General features: G+C 37.9%; 1 protein-coding gene across 1 annotated transcript in view; it reads left to right on the forward strand.

Moving 5' to 3' along the window:
- LOC150085526 (transcription initiation factor TFIID subunit 1-like) overlaps window positions 1-25,711 on the forward strand; it is a 700,666-nt gene that overhangs the window by 44,873 nt on the left and 630,082 nt on the right. The window contains 1 exon segment of the mRNA XM_090374589.1: window positions 1,598-1,739. Within this exon segment, the coding sequence (XP_090230715.1) occupies window positions 1,598-1,739 (142 nt within the window).

Genomic DNA, 25,711 nt, shown 5'->3' on the forward strand with positions numbered 1-25,711 from the left:
AAAGGATTCCATTTGAATACTAAGATACATTAATAGTTAAGACACAAGAGGTATATAAGCTACCAACACCAAATATTACAAAGGAATCATTTATCATTATAGTTTCCATTTTGGTAGGAATTAACCCGATTATTTCTATTAACTCATTGTTATCTCAGACATTCTCCTTCCATGCTTACGGAATAATAGGTATTTTCCACTTACCAAGCTCACTATAGTGCTGGACCCTCAGAAGGCAATGGAAGAACCAGCTTGGCAATCTGGGCGTTGGCACCCTTTGATTTGGATGGAATCGAGCCCCATCGATTTGGATTGTTTCTTCAGCCCCCTCCATTGAACTCCTTCCCTCTGTTGAACTCTTCTCACCTCGATTCCACTCCTCCAACACCAAATACGGAAGATGTGGAAAGGTCAGGGAATGACCACCGCATATCCCGGAACAATATGGCCTTAGATGCTAATGCTCCTAAAAACCAAATAACAAACAAACAAACAAACTCCTCCAACAACAACGTTTCTTAAGGGCCTTTTCACCTTCTCATGCCGCCGAAAACTCTCCCCTGGCTAAGGGAATCTTGGTTTTCTATTCGACCTTCCAGATCTGGGACTCGGGTCCCTATCACTTACGCAACACGTGATGGTTGCAACACTTACATAATGGATCATTCGATACTAGGAGGTTCTGATATCTATCTCTGATTACAACTGTGCAAGCAACTTCATATTTCTCCATAAGAACTACTGCTGCTTCGTTGATTGTTGTTAGGCAGATTAAATTTTGCTGGCCCCTTTAACCTTGGAGCGGTAGCATTATTATTTTAAGAAATAGTTGAGAACAAAGCTTCTTGTGTTAAGTTGCAAATGCAATTAATTTTCCCAACTGTACTCTCCTCATTTTATCAGCATGAATTAATAATTGCTCAAAATGCCTGGTTTTTGTTAGTTTTGGAACAATACAAGAATATAAGTCCCTGTATAAATCCTTATCAAATGGGTTGAGAAAAGGGGAGAGGAAAGCAATTAAATAAACAAGGATTAATTTGTAGTAGGAAAAATAAAGGGGCGGTAGGTAAAATCTAAAGACAGGAAAAATTAACTCCATTTAAAACAGTTTAACAAATATGGTACTGTAAACAGTAAGGCAGTAATCATAGAAACTGAAAACTCAGTAATGGATATGTTGACAATGTTAGTATGTACTCTACCACACTGGTTACTTACAACTTGGCATTGGTAATTAGTATTTTTCATGCAGTAGAACAAAATTATTCATATCAACATTGGTATGAATATTTTGTGATGTTTAAAGCCCATTTTAAGTCATCTTTTTGTGATATAGATTTGAACATAATTGTTTTGCTGTTTTACATGGATTTTTAATTTATGATTAATGTTTATATTTGCAAATAAAGACTTGAAACGTGTATAGGAATTATCCCATCCCTATTTTTTCACTGGTGGATGTTTCTTAGTTTCTTCTTTACTTTCACCAAGAATTCCTTTTTATGTTAGTTGTTAATGTAAAAGTAATTCATTAGTGTTATTGCATTAAATTTCTTAGCATTATTTATTTATTTTTTTGTCTGCATTGTTTTAGGAGTCAAAGCGACATCTTCACCAGTTAAGAAATCTTGGTGTAGGATTATTTTTGAAAGACATTGAAGAAAATACACAAGTTTCTTCACCAGTTTTGCAGGATGAAGAGTATATTAAGGAATATACTACAAATATTGAAGGAGGTAAGCCAAACATCAGTCTGTTTAAAATATAGGATAGTTTTCTGAATAACCATGAGTAAATAACAATTTGGTATTATATTTGTGTGGTGAATTACTTATGAATTGAAAAATAAATATTAATAATATAGTACTGATAAATATTTAAAAAAATTATAAAAGTGAATGAAAACAGTTCAACTTTTTTTACTGTATTATCAGAGTATGCCTTCATTGCTTCTCACCTTTGTTAATGCGTTTCTTTAAGTAGCGTACGGTTCACAAGTGATTTATGTTCACAGGTAAGAGTATAGTTGTTGCATAGCCTAATACTATTCCTTGTTAATGTTTGTATTTTGTGAATGGAACCTATTTTGTGCTGGTTTTTGCATTCTTTTGATTTAACATGTAACTTATACTTTAAGCACCTCAGATCACAACCTGGCGATTGTCTCTTCTCCAATGGAGCCTTTATCTCATGGCTATTCCCAACCTCATGTTGTTTGGCATTACAGAGATGCAAAATGAGATGACTTGTGAGATTTATGAGATTTAGTTCTCCTCTTTCTAAAGTAATGGAGAAATCAATCAACCGCCAACTCTTAAACTACATAGAAACCTTCTGTCTGATCAACGATCACCAGTATGGATTCCATCAGTGTCGATCCACTGGTGATATTCTTGCTCATGTTACTCATTTATGGACAAATTCAATGGAAAAGTTTGGTGAAACAAAAGCAGTTGCTCTTGATATCTCAAAGGCTTTCCATTGTGTGTGGCATAAAGGTCTTCTAAACAAGCTTCCATCTTATGGTTTGCCAACTGTTTTTTGTAATTGGTTATCCAGTTTTCTTTCTGACCGCTCACTGAGGGTGATGGTAGATGGCTTTCTGTCTTCTAACTTCTCCACTAATGATTGTGTCCCCCCAAGGTTCAGTTATTTCCCCCACTCTTTTCCCCTTGTATATTAATGACCTTCTTCCATTGACCGGAAATCCTATCCATAGTTTTGCCGATGATAGCACATTGCATTCCACTTTCCACTTTGAGAAACCTTTCTCTGTTCAATCACCTTCAACTTCTCGAATATCTACTTCCAATTCCTTAAATGCCGATCTCCAGGTAATCCTCCAGTGGGGCAAAGACAACGTACTGTATTGCCCCTGTATAAGACGCACCTTAATTTTGGGACCCGAAATTTGAAAAAAAATGTATTACATAAAGTTATTGAACTGAAGTTTTATTCATCATAAAATTCATACAACTCCTCATCACTGTCAAAACTCCCATCCATTAGCTTGTCCTCATCTGTGTCTAATGACGAATCACTGTCTTCATATATTGCCCTGTCCTCAGTTCCATCTATGGCATTTGAAATGCCACACTTCTTAAATGACTTGACAACGATCTCAATCGTGATATTATCCCAGGATCTTTTCACCCAGGTACAAACTTCTCCTATAGTTGGTTTCTTCACTCTTCCTGCTGGTGTCAAATTGTCCCCAGAGACTTCATCCATTGGTTCCATTTGTCTCTCATGGCAGCTTTGAAGGGTTTGTTAATGCTGACATCAAGTGGTTGGAGCTGGGATGTCAAGCCTCCAGGTATGATGGCAAGTTTTGTTTTTTGCTCTTCACCAATCTTCTTTGTGATTTTTGTTATGTGTACCCTGAATTGATCAAGCACCAATAGGGCAGGTTTGCGTAAGAGCCCACCTGGTCTCCTGCTCCAAACTTTCTCAAACCAGATCTTCATCCCACCCTGATCCATCCAACCCTTGTCATGAATGTGGACAATCACTCCTCGAGGAATGTCTTCTTTTGGCATTGTTTTGCGTTTGAAAATCAGCATAGGAGGCAGCTTGGTTCCGTCGGCACAACAAGCTAGAAAAACTGTATAATGGCTCTTTTCATGTCCATTGTCTTCACAGTTAGTTTTCACCCCCTTCTTATCAACAGTTCTGTTACTTGGGACCTCAAATTGAAGGGGGACTTTGTCCATATTTTCAATCTGTCCCAACTTAAACTGATGTGTCTTCCTGATGTGTCCATTCCGTTTCATGTCCATGTCCATCCAGGTAGTTACGAACATCTCCGCTATAATGGGCAGGGGCTCCATCGTGTTGGAACCACATTGTCTGTTGCGTCGATGCAGAAATCTGTTCATCTCTCAAAAGTTGTGGCAATACTTGCTGCAGAAAAATCAAGTAGATAGGTCCGGTTAGACCTATCTACTTGATAATCCATGTACCTACGGTAATCCATGTACCTTTTTCTTCTTTTCATGTATTATTAAAACGATTTCTCACTTATGGTCTCTTTTCTTTATGGTGCTTCTGTGTACAACACCGCTTCAGGAAAGCATTTCCGACCCCACATTGCTATATGATTTCGAGTTGTCAGGATGTACCCTACCTCTCTTAGAAGTTTTGAAACGTTTAACTGAAACACCCTGTATATAACCTTATTTTTTAAATATAATACAAACTGGATAAATTGGTGGAGAATTTAGAATAGAAGTATTGTCACCAGCAGATTAACCTGCATGAGTAATGTTCTGTCAATGGTTCTTGCAGCAGTGTGGTACAACTTCTCAATTTCCTGTCTTAGTGATATTCACAGATGAAGCACAGTTCACACGAGACGGAATCCAAAACTTTCAAAATCAGCATGTATGGACTGAGGGAAATCCACATGCAATTCTTCCATCACATTACCAACAGCAGTTCTGCCCCAAACATCTGGGCGGGTGTTTTTGGTGATAAGTTATTTGGGCCCCATGTACTTCCAATCAAACTCACAGGGCGGGCATACAGAAACTTTCTAGAAAACAATATGCATGATTTCTTGGACGACACGCCACTGATCATTTGTCAACAAGCACACTTCATCCACGACGCTCGCGCACATATCAGCCACCTAGCCCGCAATTACCTGAATCAAAGGTTTCCTGGTTCAGTGGATAGGTAGAGGTGGACCAACTGCCTGGCCTCCACGCTCACCTGATTTAAATCTACTAGATTTCTTCTTGTGGGGCTATTTAAAGTCATTGATGTATTTGACTCCGGTAGTGATGTGGAAACTCTCCGCAATCGAATTGTGGCAGGTTGTGAGACAATACGAAACATGCCAGGAATTTGGCATAGTCTTCACAAGTCCATGAGACATCGATGTGAGGCCTGTATTCAGGCAGAAGTTGGACATTCTGAATTACTATAAGGTGATGTGGAATATCATCGGTTTGGCTGAAACAAGAAGAAGAAATGAATCACTTATAAGTTTATCAAGCGGAAATCTGCTGTACACCAATGGAAACAGTGAAAGGAGTGAAGGTGGAGTTGGGTTTCTGGTCCATAAAGATTTTAAAAACAACATTTTGGAATTCAAAAGTACATCACCAAGGGTGTCAAGACTAATACTCAAGATTTCTAAGAGGTACAAGCTAAAGATTATAATGATTTATGCACCAACATCGAGCCATGATGATGAAGAGGTTGAAGAAATGTACACCGAAATTGAGAGTCTTCTAGATGAGCAGAAAACCCACTACACTATTATTATGGGGGACTTCAATGCTAAGGTTGGAAAAAGGCAAAACAGCGCAGAAAGAGGAACTATAGGAAATTTTGGAATTGGTGAAAGAAATAAAAGAGGTGAAAGACTTGTGGAATTTGCAGAATCTCAAGGACTGTCAGTAATGAACACTTTTTTCAAGAAAAGGGTGAACAGAAAGTGGACACGGAAGAGTCCAAATGGATTAACAACTAATGAAATTGACTTCATCCTCACTAACAGAAGATGTATTGTGAATGATGTTTTCGTCCTGAATAAGGCAAATGTTGGAAGTGATCACAGAATGGTAAGATGTACACTTGATATAAATGTAGGAAAGGAAAAAACTGACTCGAGTAAATAATACAAAGGTCTTTGATATAACAGAGGAGGAGAAAAAGCAGTATGTACTGGAACTTAGGAACAAGTTTGAGCTTCTGCAGACTGCTTAGGACCAAGATATCGACGAGGAATATTACAACTTTCTGAAAGTGATAAAGCCCAAGAAACCTAAAGGGAAACAGAAATCCAAAGAAGAAAAAATTAGTCAAGAAACACTTGTCATGATGAACCGAAGACGACAAATGAAGAGCAAGAAAAACACTGACAGGGAGAAAATTGAGTATACTGAGTTATGCAAAACCATTAGAAAGAGACTCTGAGAGGACATAAGATTTAACACAAGAAAAGTAGAACAAGCATTAAGGGAAAACAAAGGATTTAAATCAGCAGCCATGAGCAGTAATACAGAAAGACAAATGATACTGAAACTGAAGAATAGCGATGGTGTACTTATAAACAGCAGAGAAGGAATAATTCAAATAGCAGAAGACTACTATAGAGAATTATACAAGGAGCGAGGGAATGATACTAGCAGTGGGGAAGATGGATTGCAAAGTAGCAACACATACAACATACCCGATATTCTTCCTGATGAGGTAGAACATGCATCGAAGAAAATGAAGAATCGGAAAGCCCTGGGGGAAGATGAATTTACTGTAGAGTTGTTAAAATTGGGAGGAAGAGACATAACACCAAAACTGGCAAGGCCATTCAAAAAGTGCATTAGAAAAGGTGTGATGCCTAAGCAGTGGAATAATGCAATCATAGTTTTGCTGCATAAGAATGGAGATAAGTCAGAAATTGGAAATTATAGACCAATTAGCTTGTTATCCCACATCTACAAGTTGTTCACAAGGGTCATTACTAACAGATTAGAAAGAATACTTGATGAGAATCAACTGAAAGAGCAAGCTGGCTTTAGGACAGGATTCTCAACTATGGATCACCTTCACGTAATATCACAGCTAATGGAGAAAGCAAATGAATATAAAACACCATTATGCCTGGCATTTGTGGATTATGAAAAGGCATTTGACTCCATACAGCATAAGGCAATGTTTTGGGCACTGGAAAGACAAGGCATAGATACTCCATATATTATGGTTTTGAAGAAAATATATGAGAGTGCTACCTCCTTTATTAGACTAGACAAAGACAGTAGGCAATTTAAAATCGAGAAAGGAGTCCGAAGCTGTTTACTGCTGCCCTTGAGGAAGCTTTCAGAAGATTAGACTGGTCATAGAAAGGAGTCAATGTGAACGGAGAGTACCTAAACCATTTACGATTTGCAGATGACATTGTGGTCATAAGCCACGATCCCAAAGAATTAGAGGAAAATCTTAATCAGTTATGCACAGTTAGTAAGGATTATGGTCTAAAGATGAATATGGCTAAAACAAAAGTAATGATGAACAAGTATGCCACGGAAAGGGAAATAATGATTGAAGGAGCAGTAATTGAAAAGGTGGAGTCATATACTTATCTGGGACAAGTTATTAGCTGTAATAATGATAAATGGCTGGAAGTCAAGAGAAGAATAAATTTTGGATGGATAGCATTCAGGAAATATAGTCACATACTGAAGAGCAATATCCCAGTTTGTCTGAAACGTAAAATAATGAATCAATGTATACTCCCCACCATGACTTATGGAAGTGAAACTTGGGCACTCACCAAAAGAATGGAAGAGAAGCTGAGAACTACACAGCGAAGAATGGAGCGAATTATATTGGGAATCAGACTGTTAGATAAGAAGAGAAACACATGGATTAGGCAGCAAACTCAAGTAAAGGACATTCTTATCAAAACTAAAGAACTAAAATGGTCTTGGGCAGGACACATAGCTCGAAGACATGATGACAGATGGACTAAGAAAATAACAGAATGGTACCCAAGAGGAGCTAGAAGAAAACCTGGAAGACAAAGGCGGAGATGGAGAGATGAAATTCATGAGTTTTTGGGTCGTAAATGGATGGCCAGTGCTCAAAACAGAAGGAACTGGAAAGTTGCTGGAGAGGCCTTCATCCTGCAGTAGATTGAAAATGGCGGGTGATGATGTGAACAGTTAAGTGTCATAGACAGACTTTCAAAACTCGAAAACCAAGCATTTCCGGAACTATGTTAATATAAAATATTTTTATTTTCTGCATATGAGGAACTCATTTCTGAAGTTATGCCATGTATTTTTGAGACATCTTGTATATATGTATATATTTGTTTAATATATATGATCGGAGGAGGAATGGGTGGTTTGGTTCTTCGATCTTTTTGCCTATGCGACGATTTGTATAGCGATTGAAATGCAGCGATTCCATGACCATTATTGGCCTCGTGGTCCTCTGTCGATGTGGGGCGTAATGGTCATTCTATTATTTTTTTATTTTGTTTTTCTCTTAGTAGTTCTTTTAACCCTTTTTGGTGATATTTCACGTTTTTTGGAACTGGTACCTTAACAGGGGGGGGGGGGTACCGTTAAATTATAATATAATTGGCATTATTTTAAATTTTATATCGGTTTTATTAATTGGATTTAAAGTGCTAAATTATTAGTAAAATAATAAGAGGAGTTTACCTCAATATAGTACGTAGAACACTTCCGTATGATACCCTCCAGAAATAAAAACGAAAAAATCGACAACTTACCGGTACATTAGAGTAAAATATAAATAATCAATTTAACACAATTCAAAATCAATTTAAAACAATTAAAAATCAAATTAACGGAATTAAAAGAATCTAACGAAAATATTCAAAACGATTTTCCTTCCTGAAGCTGACAACGCTTTTCGACCGTATGTCATGATTACAGGAATGAAAATTACTGAATCGGGTTAAACCTGAAACTTAAATAGTGATTATTTGTCTTCGCGCATGCGAGTAAAGATCCACGCATCAGAGATCAAATATGGCCACCAAACATTAACAGAATTCTCGTGTAATTTAATTTCAACGGTTTCTGCAATTAATAGTTGCGTATAATTACGTTGAACGTTACGTATTTTGGCCTCGTCAAATAAAAAAGTATGTTTTTCGTTAATGGCATGAAAAGCTAATTCTGACGCTGCTGAACGAGAAGCACGAACTGAGGCTTCATGTTGATTTACACGAATATTAAGAGAAAATCGTGTCGAACCTTGGTAAGACGAGTCGCAATCACCGCAAGAAATGTTGTATACCAGATCATTAATTTGTGTTGCGAACACTGAAAGAACCGAGCGATTGTTCAGTATAGTGTGTAACTTCCGTATTGGCCTAGCTACAATTTTAAATTAAATTTTATTTAAATTTTAAACCTTGGACATTAAGCTGGATATACCTTCATCAATATCATTGATAAATATAGAAAACAAGAATTGTCCAACAATGAACCCTTGGGAACTCCACTAATAACGAAGATCACGAAGTGCAGTGTCCATTGAGTACCACTCAACCATCCCTTTATCCATAGCAGCAACTTGCCCTTAATAACATACAGTACAGCAGTTTTCCATGTGAAACAGTATCAAAAGTTTTCCTGAAATCCAAGTTTATGATATCAAAATTATTTTATGCATTCAGTTCTTTTGTGATCATATCGTAGTATCCAATCAAATTGGTCATACCAGACTTCCTCTTAACAAATTTGTGCTGTGCCTGAACTATAACTGCAGTCTTGTGTAGAAGTTAAACTAATAGGTATGTAATTACTTGTGACACCCTTTCTGAATTGGGGGATACATTTGCACTTCTCCAGTCCATGGGTATCTCCCCTGAATCCAAAGATGCTCTCATAATTATGGCTAAAGGTTTGCATACTTCCTTTGCTACCTCCTTTAATATAACTGGATAGATCCTATCCACCCGAGGTGCCTTCCTTACGTTTAACCTCAATTTCTCTTCCACTTCTCTCTCAGTTATTACAAAATCATTTAGCTCCCTGTTAGAGTTTGATAAATTTCTGGTGTTGTCCGCTTCCCTACAGAATTCCTTATGTGTGCATGTCGATGGAAAATGCTCAACAATTTAACCATTGATATCAAGTGAACCAATCTGATTCATCCCATTTATTCTAGAGTTTACATAAGTAAAGAAGTGTTTGCTGTTTTTCTTTGCCTTCTTTGCCAAAGATTTCTCATTATTATTATTATTAGCTATGTGGTGCAAGGAAGCCTGAGGCTTATACCAGCCAAAAAAAAATTCCTGAGTTACCCTGAGTGAGTGAGAGAGAGAGAGAGAGAGAGAGAGAGAGAGAGAGAGAGAGAGAGAAAGAGTGTCAAAAGTAGAAGGGAATCACCAAGAAAGAGAAGAATGATAATATCCACCATAGTGTGCCAAGCCCATACTCACCAGTTGCAATCTGCCTTCACTTTTGAAACCTTCTTTGTGATTCAGGGGAGGTAGCAAAGGAAGTATGCAAACCTTTAGCCATAATTATGAGAGCATCTTTGGATTCAGGGGAGATACCCATGGAAAAGAACCACTAGGTGGCAGTGATCACAGTGTACTGACGTGGGATTTACTTAAAAATTTAATTACCATCAGGGGTAAAGGAAAGGGTTTTTGCTTCCGTAAAGGTGAGTACAGTGGTCTCCGACAGTTTTTAAATTCTGTACAGTGGGATCAACTGACGATGTTACCAACAGTAAATTCTAAGTGGGAAGCATTCAAGGAATTAATCGTGGAAGCTACTAAACGTTTCATACCTATTAAGAAATATTGTTCAAGGTTTAGGCCTAAATGGTTGTCAAATGAACTAATGAGACTCTTAATAGAGAAGAAAAATGCATGGGATGCATATAAATTATCAAGCGACTCAGAAGCCTATGGCAGATATAAGTTAATCTGTAATCAGGTGACAAAGGAGGTTCGGCAGGCGAAGGCAGATTACGAGAAATCATTGGCAAAAGATGCTAAGAAAAACAGCAAGGATTTCTTTACTTATATAAACTCTAAAAGGAAGGGGATGAATCTGATTGGTCCACTTGACATCGATGGTTCGACTGTTGATGATCCTGCTCAGATAGCAAACAAACTGAATGAGTATTTTGCATCTACATTCACACGTGAGGAATTATTAAGGTTTGAAAATGGCAGAAGGTTATCAAATTGTAGCAAGATACTTAATGATTTTGTAATAACTGAGAGCAAAGTGGAAGAGAAATTGTTGAAGTTAAACGTAAGAAAAGCACCTGGGGTGGATGGGATCTATACAGTTATATTAAAGGAGGCGGCAAAGCAACTAAGCAAACCCTTAGCCATAATTATGAGAGCATCCTTGGACTCAGGGGAGGTTCCCACGGACTGGAGATGTGCAAATGTATCCCCAATTCACAAAGGGGGATCGAAGGGTGACACGAGTAATTACAGACCAGTTAGTTTAACTTCTGTTCCGAGTAAAATAATGAATTCGCTGGTTAAAGATGCATTGCAGGATCATCTAGACAAGACTGCAGCAATAATTCAGACACAGCATGGGTTTGTTAAGGGAAAGTCTTGTCTGACAAATTTGAATAGGATATTATGATGTGGTTACAAAGGAACTGGATGCAAAAAATAATTTTGATATCATATATTTGGATTTCAGGAAAGCTTTTGACACTGTTGTGCATGGAAGACTATTGTACAAATTGGAGCAGAATGGTATTAAGAGTAAGTTACTACAATGGATAAAAGGATGGTTAAGTGCGAGAAGACAGAGGGTGGTAATCAATGGGTGCTGCTCTTCTTGGACTAATGTTATTAGTGGAGTCCCACAGGGTTTGGTGTTAGGTCCACTGTTGTTTTGTATATTTATCAATGATATTGATGAAGGTATATCAGGCTTAATGTCGAAGTTTGCAGATGATACAAAGGTTGGTAGGGTTGTTAATGACAGTAATGGCAGTGTGCTACTGCAACAGGATCTAGATAATTTGGGCAGATGGGCTAAGAAGTGGCAACTGAAGTTTAACCTTGACAAATGCAAATTACTGCATATGGGTAGAAGTAACCCCAGAGAAACGTACCAACTGTGTGGTACTACACTTAAGGTAGTAGAAAATGAAAAAGACCTGGGAGTAATTGTGCAGGCAGATATGAAGTTTTCTGAGCAATGCAGACAGGCTGCCAGGGCACATGGGGTTTTGTCAATGATATATAGGAACTTTGCTAGCAGGGAAAAGGAGGTGATTATCCCTCTTTATAAGGCAATGGTCAGGCCACGCGTACAGGTCTGGAGGCCTCATTTTAGGAAGGATGTAGATTTACTTGAGCGTGTACAGAGAAGGGCAACAAGATTGTTGAGGAGAATGAAGGGATCCTCTTACCAAGAGAGGCTTAAGTTCTGCAAATTGCAGTGGCTGGAGACTAGGCACCTGCGTGGTGATCTGATCGAGGTGTATAAGGCCTTGAATGGGTTGAGTACGCTGAATTCTGATGGGATCCTTCCACTTGTTCAGATTACGAACCTAAGGGGGCATAAATTCAAATTAAGAAAAGAGAGATGTAGAATAGATGTGTGGAAATTTGCCTTTAGCCAGCGGATGGTTAATTGCTGGAACAAACTTCCATCTGTCGTTGTGGAAGTTGATAGGTTGAATAAATTTAAGGAGGAACTGGACAGGCATTTGGAGGGAATGGTGTGTTTTTTTTTTTTTTTTTTTTTGGCTGATGCTGCATAAGCTCATACGCACTTGCTTTCTTGCATCACATGCCACTACTACTACTACTACTATACCTTGAACAGTATTTCTTAGTTGGTATGAAAAGCCTTGTAACCTCCAAGATTAATTCCTTGAGTGCTTCCCATTTAGAATTTGCTATTGGTTGCACTGTATAGAATTTAAAAACTGAGACTGCCATAGTCACCTTTACGAAAGGAAACACCCTTTCTTTACTCCTCATGGTAGTTACATATTTACGTAAATCCGACATCAGTTCACTGTGATCACTGCCACTTAGTGGTTCTTTTATCTGCAGATTTTTAATGCATAGATAATCACTGCTGATCCAGACTCGGTTACGGAGCACCAGTTTACAGCTCTGCAAGACCCAGTGCCTTAAAATGGTTAGATCCTATACACCATAATGCACTACGTATAGCCCTATGAGCGTATTGTACTTCTCCAGTCCAGTCTCTATGTGAAACCTATGAACCACCACTCTACCTCAGAAGATAAGTACTACTTTTATCTTATGCAGCTAAAATAAAGTGTATTCCAAATCATCCTGTACACAAAACATTATGTGTGCCAATATGGGAAAATATGTATAGAATTCATCCAACAGCAAACATGCGCATCAAGGAGCTACTTCCAATTTGGTCTCTTGATTTCAAAAAAATAGCTGTCATGCAAAATGCACCAAGACTTCCTTGGAATACAATATCACCAGTCTATGATACCTACTTCCATAACTGGGGAAGACATTCCCTACCAGGAAACAGCTTTCAACAACTACATGATGCCTATCTAAAGAAATAGATAGGCATCATGTAGTTGTGGTGTATAGGATCTAACCACACCACACAAATACGGATGGATCGAAAACTGATACAAAAGTAGGCGTGGCGGCAGTTTTCTCTGATACTATAATAACCCATGTTCTCCCAACAGAATGTAACATCTTCACAGCTGAACTACAGGCAGTAAAGTTAGCAATAGACTGAATATGGCACCAAAGGTTAACCCATAGTTCTGACCTTCGTGGACTCCCTCAGTGTAATGCAAGCAATACAGTGCGACTCAAAGAATTTCCATCTGACTTTGAGACAAATTCAAGTCACCCTAAACAAACTGATTAAAATAAAACAAAATGTTACCTTTTGTTGGATTCCTGGACATACAGGAATTAAAGGAAATGAACAAACTGACCATGCAGCAAAAACGGCAACAGGCATCATACCATCAACCACCAAAGTACCATTTACAGACTACAGATGTCGCATCAAAGTGAATAGCAAGGAACAATGGCAAAAAATATGGAACGAACAAACCAATAATAAACTTTTTCAAATTAAACCAGTTTTAAAACAGTGGAAAACCATTGAAAGACAGGTCCGAAAAGAAGAAGTAACCCTGGGCAGGTTAAGGATAGGAGACTCATCTTACTCATATCTATCTACTTAGAGCCGAAGAACTGCCTCAGTGTAATCAGTGCCATGTACGACAAACAGTTAAGCATTTACTAGTAGTTTGTCCAGCTTTTATAAACCAAAGAAAAATAGCCTTTAAGTCCAAAACCAATATTCAAGATGCTTTTATTTTGAAAAACATTTTAAGTGAAGAAAGAAATATACAGCTGACTCTCGGTTTAACCAGGACGCTTCAAGACCTCAAATAAAAAAAAAATAAAAAAAAATAAACTAGAAATCATAAAAGTCAGGTAATATACCTGGAATACGATAGGAGGGAGTATGGGAGTATGATTAGAGCCTTGTCGATCAAGTCGTCCTTGGAAAGATTGCGCAAGGCTCAAAGGGTAGAATTTTTTTCAGCCTGCGCTGTACTTGTTAACAGGAGAGACTGGTTCTACAGGGATGGGATACACTTAAATAGAAAAGGTGCAAGAATATTTGCTGATGCTATTGAGGCAGTGTTAGGTGGGTCAGAAAACTGCTAGCTTGGGGGGGGATACAAAGACTAATAGATTAACAGTAGCCACTGGCAGAGGTGAAAGTGATTCTTGCACTGCTTCTATCGGAATGAGCAGAAGCCTGAAAAACAAGATGCAGGATATTTCAGAGACTGCTGGGAGTCATTGCGGTACAAGTAAACACATGGGTTGTGTTAGGGTAGATAAGAATAGAAACAGGTGCATGTATACTTGTGTGTACACCAATGCTAGGAGTTTAGTAAATAAATTTGATGAATTTGAGGTATTGCTCAAAACATCAAAGGCGGATATTGTTGGGATATCAGAGACGTGGTGTCACACAGATATAAGGAATGCAGAACTGGAATTTGGGAAGTACAACATCTACAGAAAGGATAGACAGGATAGGAAGTGAGGAGGGGTTATGCCATTAGTTAAGAAACACATAAAATCCAAGGAAGTGAAGCCAGTCGACATGGCTGGACAGTGCAGTGTCGAGTCAATTTGGTGTGACATAAGCATTGGGAGATCAAAATTGAGAGTAGGAGTGTGCTATAGGCCTAATGACTCTGATGAGTATAATAAGAAACTGTACAGGGAAATTGTGGGCCAGTAAATCAGAGTTTATAATGGGGGATTTTAATTTCCCAGATATTGACTGGAATTTGTGAGCTGGTCACTCACACACTAGCAAGGCTTTTGTAGATTTATTGGATGATTGTTTTCTACATCAGCATGTTCAAGAGGCAACTAGAGGGAGTAATACTTTTGATTTGATTATCAGTAGTGATTCTTCATGCATTAAGAATCTGCAGATAAATGAACCACTAGGTGGCAGTGATCACAGTGTGCTGAAGTGGGATTTACTCAAAGAGGTAACTACTATTAGGGGTAAAGGGAAGGGTTATTGCTTTCGTAAAGGCCGACGACTACGATGGTCTGAGATAGTATTTAAATTCTATACAGTGGGACCAACTGATGATGTTACCAACAGCAAATTCAAAATGGGAAGCATTCAAAGAACTTATCTTGGAAGCTACTAGGCTTTACATACCAACTAAGAAATATTGTTCAAGGTTTAGGCCTAAATGGATGTCAGATGAACTAATGAGACATATGGCAGAGAAGAAAAATGCATGGGATACGTAAAAATTAACAAATGACACAGAAGCCTATGATAGATACAAGTTGATCGGTAACCAAGTTACAAAGGAGGTTAGGCAGGCGAAGACAGATTACGAGAAATCTTTGGCAAGGGATGCAAAGAAAAACAGCAAAGAGTTCTTTTCTTATGTAAACTCTAGAAGGAAGGGGATGAATCAGATTGGTCCACTTGATATCGATGGGTCAGCTGTTGATGATCTTGCTCAGGTAGCTAACAAACTAAATGAATATTTTGCATCGACATTCACACATGAGGAGTTATTCAGCGAGGGAAATGCCAGAGGTGTATTCAACTCTGGCAATAAGCTAGAGAATCTTGTAATAACTGAGAGTAAAGTGGAGGAGAAATTGTTGAAGATAAACACAAGAAAGGCACCTGGGCGGATGGGATCCATCCAGTTATATTAAAGGAGGCAGCAAAGGAAGTAAGCAAACTCTTAGCCATAATTATGAGAGCTTCCTTGGACTCAGGGGAGGTACCCACAGACTTGAGTTGTGCAAATGTGACCCCAATTCACAAAGGAGGATCAAAGGCTGACACAAGTAATTATAGACCTGTGAGCTTAACTTCTGTTCCAGGAAAATTAATGGAGACACTGGTTAAAGAAGCACTGCAGGATCATCTAGACAAGACTTCAGTTATAGCTCAGACACAGCATGGTTTTGTCAAGGGGAAGTCTTGCATGACCAATTTGATTGGACACTATGATGCAGTCACAAAAGAACTGGATGTAGGGAATAACTTTGATATTATATACTTGGATCTTAGAAAGGCTTTTGATACTGTTGCACATGGAAGACTGCTCTGCACAAATTGGGGCAGAGTGGCATTGGAGGCAAATTGCTGCTATGGATAAAGGGGTGGTTGAGGGAGAGAAGACAGAGTGGTAATCAATGGACACTGCTCATTGTGGACTAATGTTATTAGTGGAGTCCCTCAGGGTTCAGTGTTGGGTCCATTATTGTTTTCTGTATTTATAAATGATATTGATGATGGTATATCAAGCTTAATGTCCAAGTTTGCAGACGATACAAAGGTTGTCAGGGTTGTCTAGGACACTACTGACACTATGCTGCTGCAATAGGATCTGGAAAGGTTGAGCAGATGGGCTGAGAGGTGGCAAATGAAGTTTAACATTGACAAATGTAAATTACTACATATGGGTAAACAGCAACTCCAGAGCAACGTATCAACTCTGTGGTACTGCACTGACAGTAGTAGAGAATGCAAAGGACATGGGGGTAATTGTGCAGGTAGATATGAAGTTCTCTGAGCAGTGCAGACGGGCTACAAGAGTAGCTCATGGTGTATTGTCAGTGATATACAGGAATTTTTCTAGCAGGGATAAAGAGGTGATTATTCCCTTGTATAAGGCAATGGTCAGGCCACACCTAGAGTACTGCATACAGGTCTGGGGGCCTCATTTCAAGAAGGATGTAGAGCTGCTGGAACGAGTACAGAGAAGTGCAACAAGATTAGTGAATGGAACAAAGGGGTGCTCTTACGAAGAAAGGCTTAAGTTTTGGGAATTACAGTGTCTGGAGACTAGGCACCAGCGAGGTGATCTGATAGAGGTGGATAAAGCCTTGAATGGTTTTGGCATGCTCATTGCTGATGGGATTCTTCCTCTTGCTGAGAATAATCACCTGAGAAGGCATATCAAATTGAGGAAAGACAGATGTAGGATAGACAGATTATACCTAGAATAGGTATAAACAGATGTTTTGCAAGTTGTAAGTAAGCTACAAGGAGGGCGTTATAAGGTCGTCATTGTGAGATTATTATCTTGCAAGCCCCATTGTCTTCACACCCGATGCTAAAAAAAAAAAAAAGAAAGAGAGAGAAATGTTTAGTTTGTTTTAGTGTGTCGCTTCAATTGTTCTGTTTTGTCACACCGCAAAGAGAAAAATTGTTTCGTTGTTTATGTCAGGGATAACAAAAATTTTTTTTCCTTCAGAAATTGTGAAAATGACGGGTAAATTCAAATGAGTTGCACTTTCAATTAAACAAAAACTTGAAATTATTCAAAAGTTTGAAAACAGTGCATCCATTAAATCTACAATGAACCATTATAATGTTGGTGACCAAACCATACACGACATCGTAAAAAATAATGGGAAGAATCGACATAAAAAAAAAAAGGGAAGCATCGTATTGGACACACAAGTAGTGCGTTGTAAGTTGTTTTTTTTTCTATCGCCATATTTTTTATGTAGGTTGCTGAACATTATTGGATCTAGTAGTAAGTCTCTGACTTACATAATTTTGAACTTATGTTAATTTTTTTTACTTTTGTAGGATTGTAAAATTTAAAACAGAATAATATTAGTAAGCAATCAATAAAGACGATCACGGCCTGCACAAATTGCACAGGCGAAATATGGAGTCACAAGCTTAAAAATAGGTGCCTCCGTAACCAGGTGGTAAGGAGCAGCAGTGCGTAGCACACGCTTCTTGATTAGACTGGGGTTTGGACCCGTTACCACCAAATACGGAGGATGCGGAAAGGTCAGGAAATGACCACCGCATATCCCGGAGCAATATTGTCTTAGTTGCTAGTTCTCCAAAAAAAAAAACAAATAACAATAACAAGCCTAAAAATAGGAATGAAGAGAAGATTTTTAAAATTTATTTAGGTTTTTTTATATGGCTGAAGATTTCAATGAAGGCGACACACATTTCACCATAATAACGTAAAATCCCACAGGAATACCAGCTATCTGTATTATTGTAAATGCAATGCGATCGAGTTTACTACCCATTTATAATAAATTGCAGTAACAGGAAAGCCCAATACCCAGAATGTGCAAATTGTTTTATTGTTTTATGAATTCCAGAAAGGTGTTTTTGTAAAATATGAGCTTGCATGGGGTGATAATAGTGAGCCTTAACCCTGTGAAAATTTTTACATAAAATTTCATTTTGACTGTTATCATGGTGCCGACCAAGAGAATAAGTGACAGCAGTACTAGTAAATCTATTAAAAAAAAAAAAAAAAAGGAAAGTGATCGATTCGGATCAGAAAATTAAAATAAGGATGTTTGAAAATGGTCAAACATGAACAAGTATTGCAGAATTTAGATTTGTCAGTGTCAACAGTGAACACAATAATAAAGGAAAAAGACAGAATACGAGAAGCGGTGAAGTGATTGGCACCAATGAAATCAACTATGATAACCAAGGCTACGAAATACATATTAGTTTTTACTGTACAATTTCTTCCTTTAATGTTTTCTTTTCGTATGTGCCACTCCAACAACTTCACTGCTGTCCTCAGATAAAGTTTTTAATTGAACTAATTGAAAAATATATAACTAATTTTCTTTGTTCTTCTGAGGATATTATGTGGTTTTTGTAATTTTGGCAGATCACGAATATAAGAGCAATATTTTATTAGTAGTTCCCTAGTTATGTAAAACTCGACTTACATAAGAAGTCCTGGAACGTATGTCAGGGACTTACTGTATTTTTGGATTAACCGGGAAATCGGTTATCCGGGATTTTTATTTTACCATCTATCCCGGAAAATCGAGAGTCTACTGTACAAGAAATCTTTCACAACCTAAGATTAATAGGTATATAAAAAAAAAAAAAAATGCATACAATTGAATCAGATATAAAAAAAAAAAAAAAAAAAAATGCATACATGCAATTGAACTTAATCTCCAAATAGAGTCAGGCATTAATTTGAACTACTATTGCAAGAGACCACATTAAAAATTACAAAACCATGAGAGGTGCATTATGGCCACAGAAGCCGATGTGCCAACAAACAACAACTTAACAAACCCATGCTGTGTTTGGTGTGGGTTTGTTAATTTGTATAATTGCGGCCTTTCTAGATGATCCTGCCAATGAGTCCATTATTTTCGCTGGAACAGAAGTTAAACTAACATGTCTATAATTACTCGTGTTATATTTTGATACCCTTTGAGTTCGCACATTTCCAGCCCATTAGGAATTTCTTGGAATCCAAGGATGCTCTCATGATTATGACTAATGGTTTACTTACAGTCAGTCCTCATATAGTACGATACTTGTGTTCCTAGAAACTTTTGTGCAATGCAAAATAACAGGTCCTATGGGAAAAATAGGATTTGGTGCCGATCACCCAAAATTGAACACACATTTGTAACCAAAACTTTACCAAACACAATATAAATAATCATAATAAAATAGTTACGTATTTTATTAAGACTATTACGTAAAAAAATATTGCTAATTCTTTTGCTTCTATTGTAAGCAAACTTGTTCTTTGTTTGATCTTCTATCCAAGCAGGTGACAGCCATTCCACCTCTTCCAATTCTTTGTGTCGTGATCTAATGGAGTTGTTCCTGCTATGAGTTCACTTTGAGTTGTTCCTGCTTTGAAAGTTGTTTTTATTTTCTCTGCATTCTTTCTAATTCTTGGCGTTGCTTCATTTATGCCTGTAGCACATGCAATATCACTTGGCCTTTCATTTTGCTCAAAGTGTTTCACAATTTCATATTTTTTTCTCTATCGACAGAGGCAGACTGTCTATAAGCCTTACCAGGGAAACCCTGCTGGGCCGGAGGCCAGTGTGATTTTGGACATAAATGCTAGTATGAGGCCGTTACAAATTTTCCCCGGGTAAGAATTTTTGATGCAGTCTGCCTCTGTCTATCGATATTGCTTTTCTTTTTCTCTGAATCACCAGGATGCTTCTTTTTAAGTGGTCTTCACCAGGATGCTTCTTTTTAAGTATTTTACTTATTTTTAGGGAATAAAGCACAATTACAAAATGAGGCACGCTTGATACACATAAACAAAGCTGCTCGCGTGTATAGCAACTGAATAAACAACACCGTGAAGGCAGAGACACACCATTAACACCTCACTAGCACACATTTTACTAAAGCACATTCCTTGGGGTTACTACCATAAAACAATAAAAACAATTTCCAGTTGCATTTCTGTTAGTGGAATCTGTTATAAACAGGTAGTAAACTCGATCTAATTGCATTTGTGATAATACCAATAGCTGGAATTGTGTGGTGAAATGTGTTTTACGTTATGGTGAAATGTGTTTCCCCTTCACTTATATAAAAAACATAAATACATTTTCAGATTCTATCGTGTTGCGTTCAGTTGGGGTGATTCCGCATTCGACTGCCATTTCTTGTAAACACAAAGGCGAATCGTGCATAAGCGGATTTGGTTCGTGTTATAAACGATATCATTCCCCTATTTATAAATTGTGTATGATCGAATTCATGTAGTGTAAACACGTGTTATACGAGGATTGACTGTACTTCTTTTGCTGCCTCCCTTAATATAACTGGATAGATTCCGTCTACCCCAGATGCCTTTCTTACGTTTAACTTCAACAATTTCTCCACAACTTTGCTCCAGATATTATAAAGTCATTAAGCTCCCTGTGAATTTAATAAGCTTCCATCCTCCATTTCCCTACAGAATTCCTCATGTGTGACTGTAGATGCAAAATACTCATTCAGTTTGTTAGCAGCCATCAACAGTCAAACCATCAATATTAAGTTGACAATTTGATTCGTCCCCTTTCTTCTAAAGTTTATTTAAGTAAAGAAGTCTTTGCTGTTTTTTTTTGCATCCTTTGCCAAAGATTTATTGTAATCTGCCTTTGCTTGTCTGTGACCTCTTTTGTGACTTGATTAAAGACTAGTTTATATCTACTATAGCCTTGTGTTGCCCGATAATTTATATGCACCCCATGCACCAGTTCATCAGTTCATGTGACATCCCTTTAATACTATACCTTGAAGAGTATTTTAGTTGGTTTGAAAATTCTAGTAGTGTCTATGATTAATAATCACCGCTGATAATCAAATCAAGTTTATTATTCCCTTTTTTTGCCTCTCTATTTCATTGCTAAAGAAAACAGTCATCCAATAAATCCACAAAAGTCTTGCAAGCCTGTGAGTGACCAACCCAAAAGTTCCAGTACATATTTGAAAAGTTAAAATCCACTATAATAAGACATGATGATTTACTGGTCTCCTCTGTTTCTCTGTACAGTTGTTAGTTGTACTCTTCAGCATCATTAGGCCTATAATTACACTCCCACTCTTATTTTTGCTTTCCCAGTGCTCAAGTCAAACTAAATTGACTGAGCATTGCACTGGCCACCCATTTCAACTGGATGCACTGCCCCCTTCCTATCCTGCCTGTCCTTTCCGTATACATTGTACTCCCCATATTCAAATTCTGAGTGACACCAAGTCTCTAACATTCCAACGTGTCCATTTGTTGTCTTGACTAGCACTCCATATTCATCAAATTTGTTTACTATGCTCCTAGCATTGGTGTACATGCAAGTATTCATTCACCTGTCCTCACTCTTAATTACCTTAACACAGCCTATGATAGTATTATTTTTACTATCATAGGCTGTTACTATCAATTACTCCCAGCAATTTTTGAAATCCCCAGCCCCTTTGCTTTCATTGCTGCTGTTCATGTAGCACTGCATGTAGCAGTGCAAGAATCACTTTCACTTCTGCCTGCGGCTATTGTTATTCTATTAGTCTCTGCATCTCCCCCCCCAATCTAGCAGTTTTCTGACTAGTAGTCTTTGTATCCCCCCCCCAATCTAGCAGTTTTCTGACCCACCTAACACTGCCTCACTAGCAACAGCAAATATTCTTGCGCAATTTCTATTTGTGTCTTATCCCTGTAGAAGCAGTCTATCCTGTTAACAAGCACTGACCACACTGAAAAAAATTCTACCCCACGAGCCTTGCACAATCTCTCCAGGGCCAACATGACTGACGAGGCTCCCATCATATACCTCCTACTATTGTGCCTGGGCAGAATTGTAGGCATTTTTAAATTTAATCTTAATTCAAGCCTTTTTTGAATGTTAACTGGTACTTAAAAAGTACCGGGCAACTTAAGTATAGCTGTATCACATTTTGTATCTACTCTACAATGTAATGAAGTTTTGCCACTGGCAGACATACTCTGGTCCTGTTCCACCTATCCTTTTTTGCACAATATATTATGATATATTGATAATCAGGCAACACAGCAGCAACCACCAAGGCCTTGCTGGTTGCCTCTGTGTTGCCTGATGATCAAGTGCAAGCTCTGGCATTGATGTGGGCAGCTGAGAGTTGATAGGAGCTCCAATTTAATTCTGTAAAGGGTATCTCCCCATTCTTCAAGATGTCATAAATGTCCATAACAATGCTGAGTTTGTGCCTAATATCCTTACATTCCTTACATCAAGCACACACAAAGATGTCCTGGTTGGTAATATCATGTTCCATTCCTGATAGCTCTGCAAACATCAAACAAGCTGTACATATCATAAGGTTGTGATTTGGAGGACAGCTGTCCCCTCAATTCTCCTCAAGTCATAGCACTCTCACTAGCTTGAGTCCTGCTTTGCTGCTCTGGTCTGAGGCATGATTTTTGTTGAAATTCAGTATATTTAAAAATACTTTATTAAACAAATATTTGTAATGCAGTAATAACATCATACACCGGTAATGCTATGGAATTTTCATTATTAATTATATATAATTAAAATTCAAATTTTGTTATTGTTACATTACCAGTTATGTAAAAATAATACTACCATGCTACCAAGTTTGCTTTATGTGTATTAGGTTATACCATTATGCTTGAAAGTTATAAGTTAATTAAAATATACTGTATAACAAAATTATCCAACTAATGCCAATCGAAGTGATTCAAACCTTAACACTACCTATTTTCCACAATTAAATAAATTTGAATTTCCCCTACCACTCACTCTATAACTATAACAGTCGTGGTAGATTTGAACAATACAAAGGTTCCTATGTATATTAAGTAGTAACCTATAAAATCTCTAGCTAAACATGCATGACCAGGACTATAAAGCTACTTATAGAGTACAATTTAATATGAGAGTTATGTCAATAAAACTGCAAAATTCTTCAAAAACTTAGTTTCTTGGAGCTGAAAATTCTTGAACTCAGGTAATGGCTAAATTCTTATAGTGGAATTGTAAATTTCTGCAAAATACTGAAGACCTTAAGGAATTCCTGTGAAAGCTAGCACCTGCCAGCTTTTGCTTCCAGAAGACTTTTCTGAAGGCAAATGAATACTATGCATAAATTTACTATTATTTGTAAGGTTAGAACTGTGGATGGCCCTGCTCATGGAGAAGTGGCTATTCTTGTGGGCATTTAGACCCCATTTTGACCTCTGCTGCTTACAATGAGCATAGAGATGATAGCAATTTGCCTTACAATAGGGTTTTTATTAAGTCTGTTCTGTTTATTTGCCGCTTGGGACTGTCATTCACCAGAATGACCTTGATGATCTTGTAATGCAGGTCCCTCCTCCCTTCTTACTTCTTGGGGATTTTAGTGGACATTTCAGGATGACTTGAACAGACTTCAAAGATGTGGCATCAGAGAAGTGGCAGCTATGTTTTAATGCTGCTAAATGCAAGGTCCTACACTTGGAAAATAGCAACCCCCAAATAAATTATACAGTTGGTGGGATTGAATTAAAACAGAGGAGGAGGAGGAATGGGATCTGGGAGTTACAGTATGGGCAGATGTGAAGTTTTCTGAACAGTGTAAACAGGCAGCCAGGAAAGCCCATGGTGATTATCGATGATTTATTGAACATTAGAGATAGGGATTATAACCTCCCTATCGTCTGTAGAGATAGGGAGGTTATCTGAAAAAACATATTGAGCTTCTTGAAAAGGTCCAAAGATGGGCAACTCGAATGAGGATATCGGCAGGACGATCGTGTATGGAGAAGCTCTAGTTATGTGGACTACAGAGCTTGGCAACCAGGCACCTCAGAGGTGACCTGATTGGGATCCGGAAAAGTGGCCCCTCATATTTCGCCTCCCACATTTCACCCCCGACACATTTTGCCTCCTGTAGATATTGAGTAGGCTACAGAAATGTAAATGATACACCTAATTTTTTAATAATTCTAATTTATTTTGTTTTAATAGAATAAATGCACATTATTATTGTTTAAAACTCGAAGTTGTATGCAATGCCTCTAAGGTAATCAATCACATTATGATTTTTAAAATCTTGGACTATTCTTTTGATTCTAGCAGAAATTGCAGCATACTTCTTGTTTCTTTGATTGCCCGAATTACCGGCAATTAGTTGTGTAATTTCGAAATTGTGTAGTCCTTGTTGTTTCTTTAAAGAATCAATGAATCAGTAAATATTTGGGAATAAAGTAGCACAAGTTACCTGAAATCCCCTGTGGCACCCCTCTATGCCATTGTTGGTATGTTGCCGATCATTCAGTGTTCGTGTGTAAACATTCCACAATTCGATGGCAAAAATGGGTAATTGCCGGCCTCTCCGCTGTCTTCTTCCAATATATGTATCTTCAAAGTAGTTTGCAATCACTATAACTTCAATGGGGAAGTCATCAGCTTCAACTAAATCTTCAAATGGTTGAATAACGTTAGTAGGAGGAATAAATGCCAATGCTGGAATCATTCGGATCCAACGAGCAAATTCATGGTCTTGTTCGTATCAGGCTTTTAAACCTTCATTCTGTACCTTTCGCCAAATGCTTTGGGAAAGATGAAAAAAACAACCAGTATTTACAGTACCAGGAAATTCTTATTGGAAGGCTTGCATGGCACTGTGTTCGAAATCTGTAATAAGTCGCTGGGGTTGGAGACCCGGTTGTAGATTTTTAACTTCTTGAAGCAACTTGACATATGTGGCACGAGTTTTGTTTGGCAGAAGCACGTAGACCACTGGAATAACTGCATTAAATTGAACCACACAAATTGTATAAAGCTGCTGGAAATGCGTGGGTACTGTGCTAAAAGTTCCATCAGAAAACCACTCCTGGCTACGTGCCAATAACTGAAGATTGTTACTAGTGGAAAAAATAAGCATGCGACCCGGGAGCAGTTCGTCCTGAGAATCATACATCAAAAACTGTTGTACACTGCCATCGATAATAATTTCTTGATAATTTTGTGGAATTACTAGGTCCTGGAGATTGCTCGGTAAAGCAGGAGTACCATTGTTGCATTGAACATGACGATGCAACAATGGTACTTCGTTTAAGTGAATCCTTTTTAGGAAGTAATGCCATGACATTGGCATGAGCCTTTGCAATTACTGATGCAACAATTTGCTGTGGCCGTTCGTTCGTGGTTGTTGCATGTTGCCGTATTTGACCAATCAATTGCAATGCCTCTGACCTTGCAGAATGCACATTGAGCTGCATGGTTATGTTTAGTTAAGACTTTCACAACTGGGCCTTCCAAACACGCCCTTTGCAGGCGGAACGTTTATCACAAACCCAGGTTCCATGTTTTTGATCTAGAGTTCTCTTTGAAAACACGTAAATGTGGTTGTCATCATCTACCAATTTTCTTTTGCCTCTTATTGAC

The sequence above is a fragment of the Mastigoproctus giganteus genome, chromosome 5 (assembly GCF_048544385.1).
Source record: "Mastigoproctus giganteus isolate SK-2022 chromosome 5, ASM4854438v1, whole genome shotgun sequence".
Classification (NCBI taxonomy): domain Eukaryota; kingdom Metazoa; phylum Arthropoda; class Arachnida; order Uropygi; family Thelyphonidae; genus Mastigoproctus; species Mastigoproctus giganteus.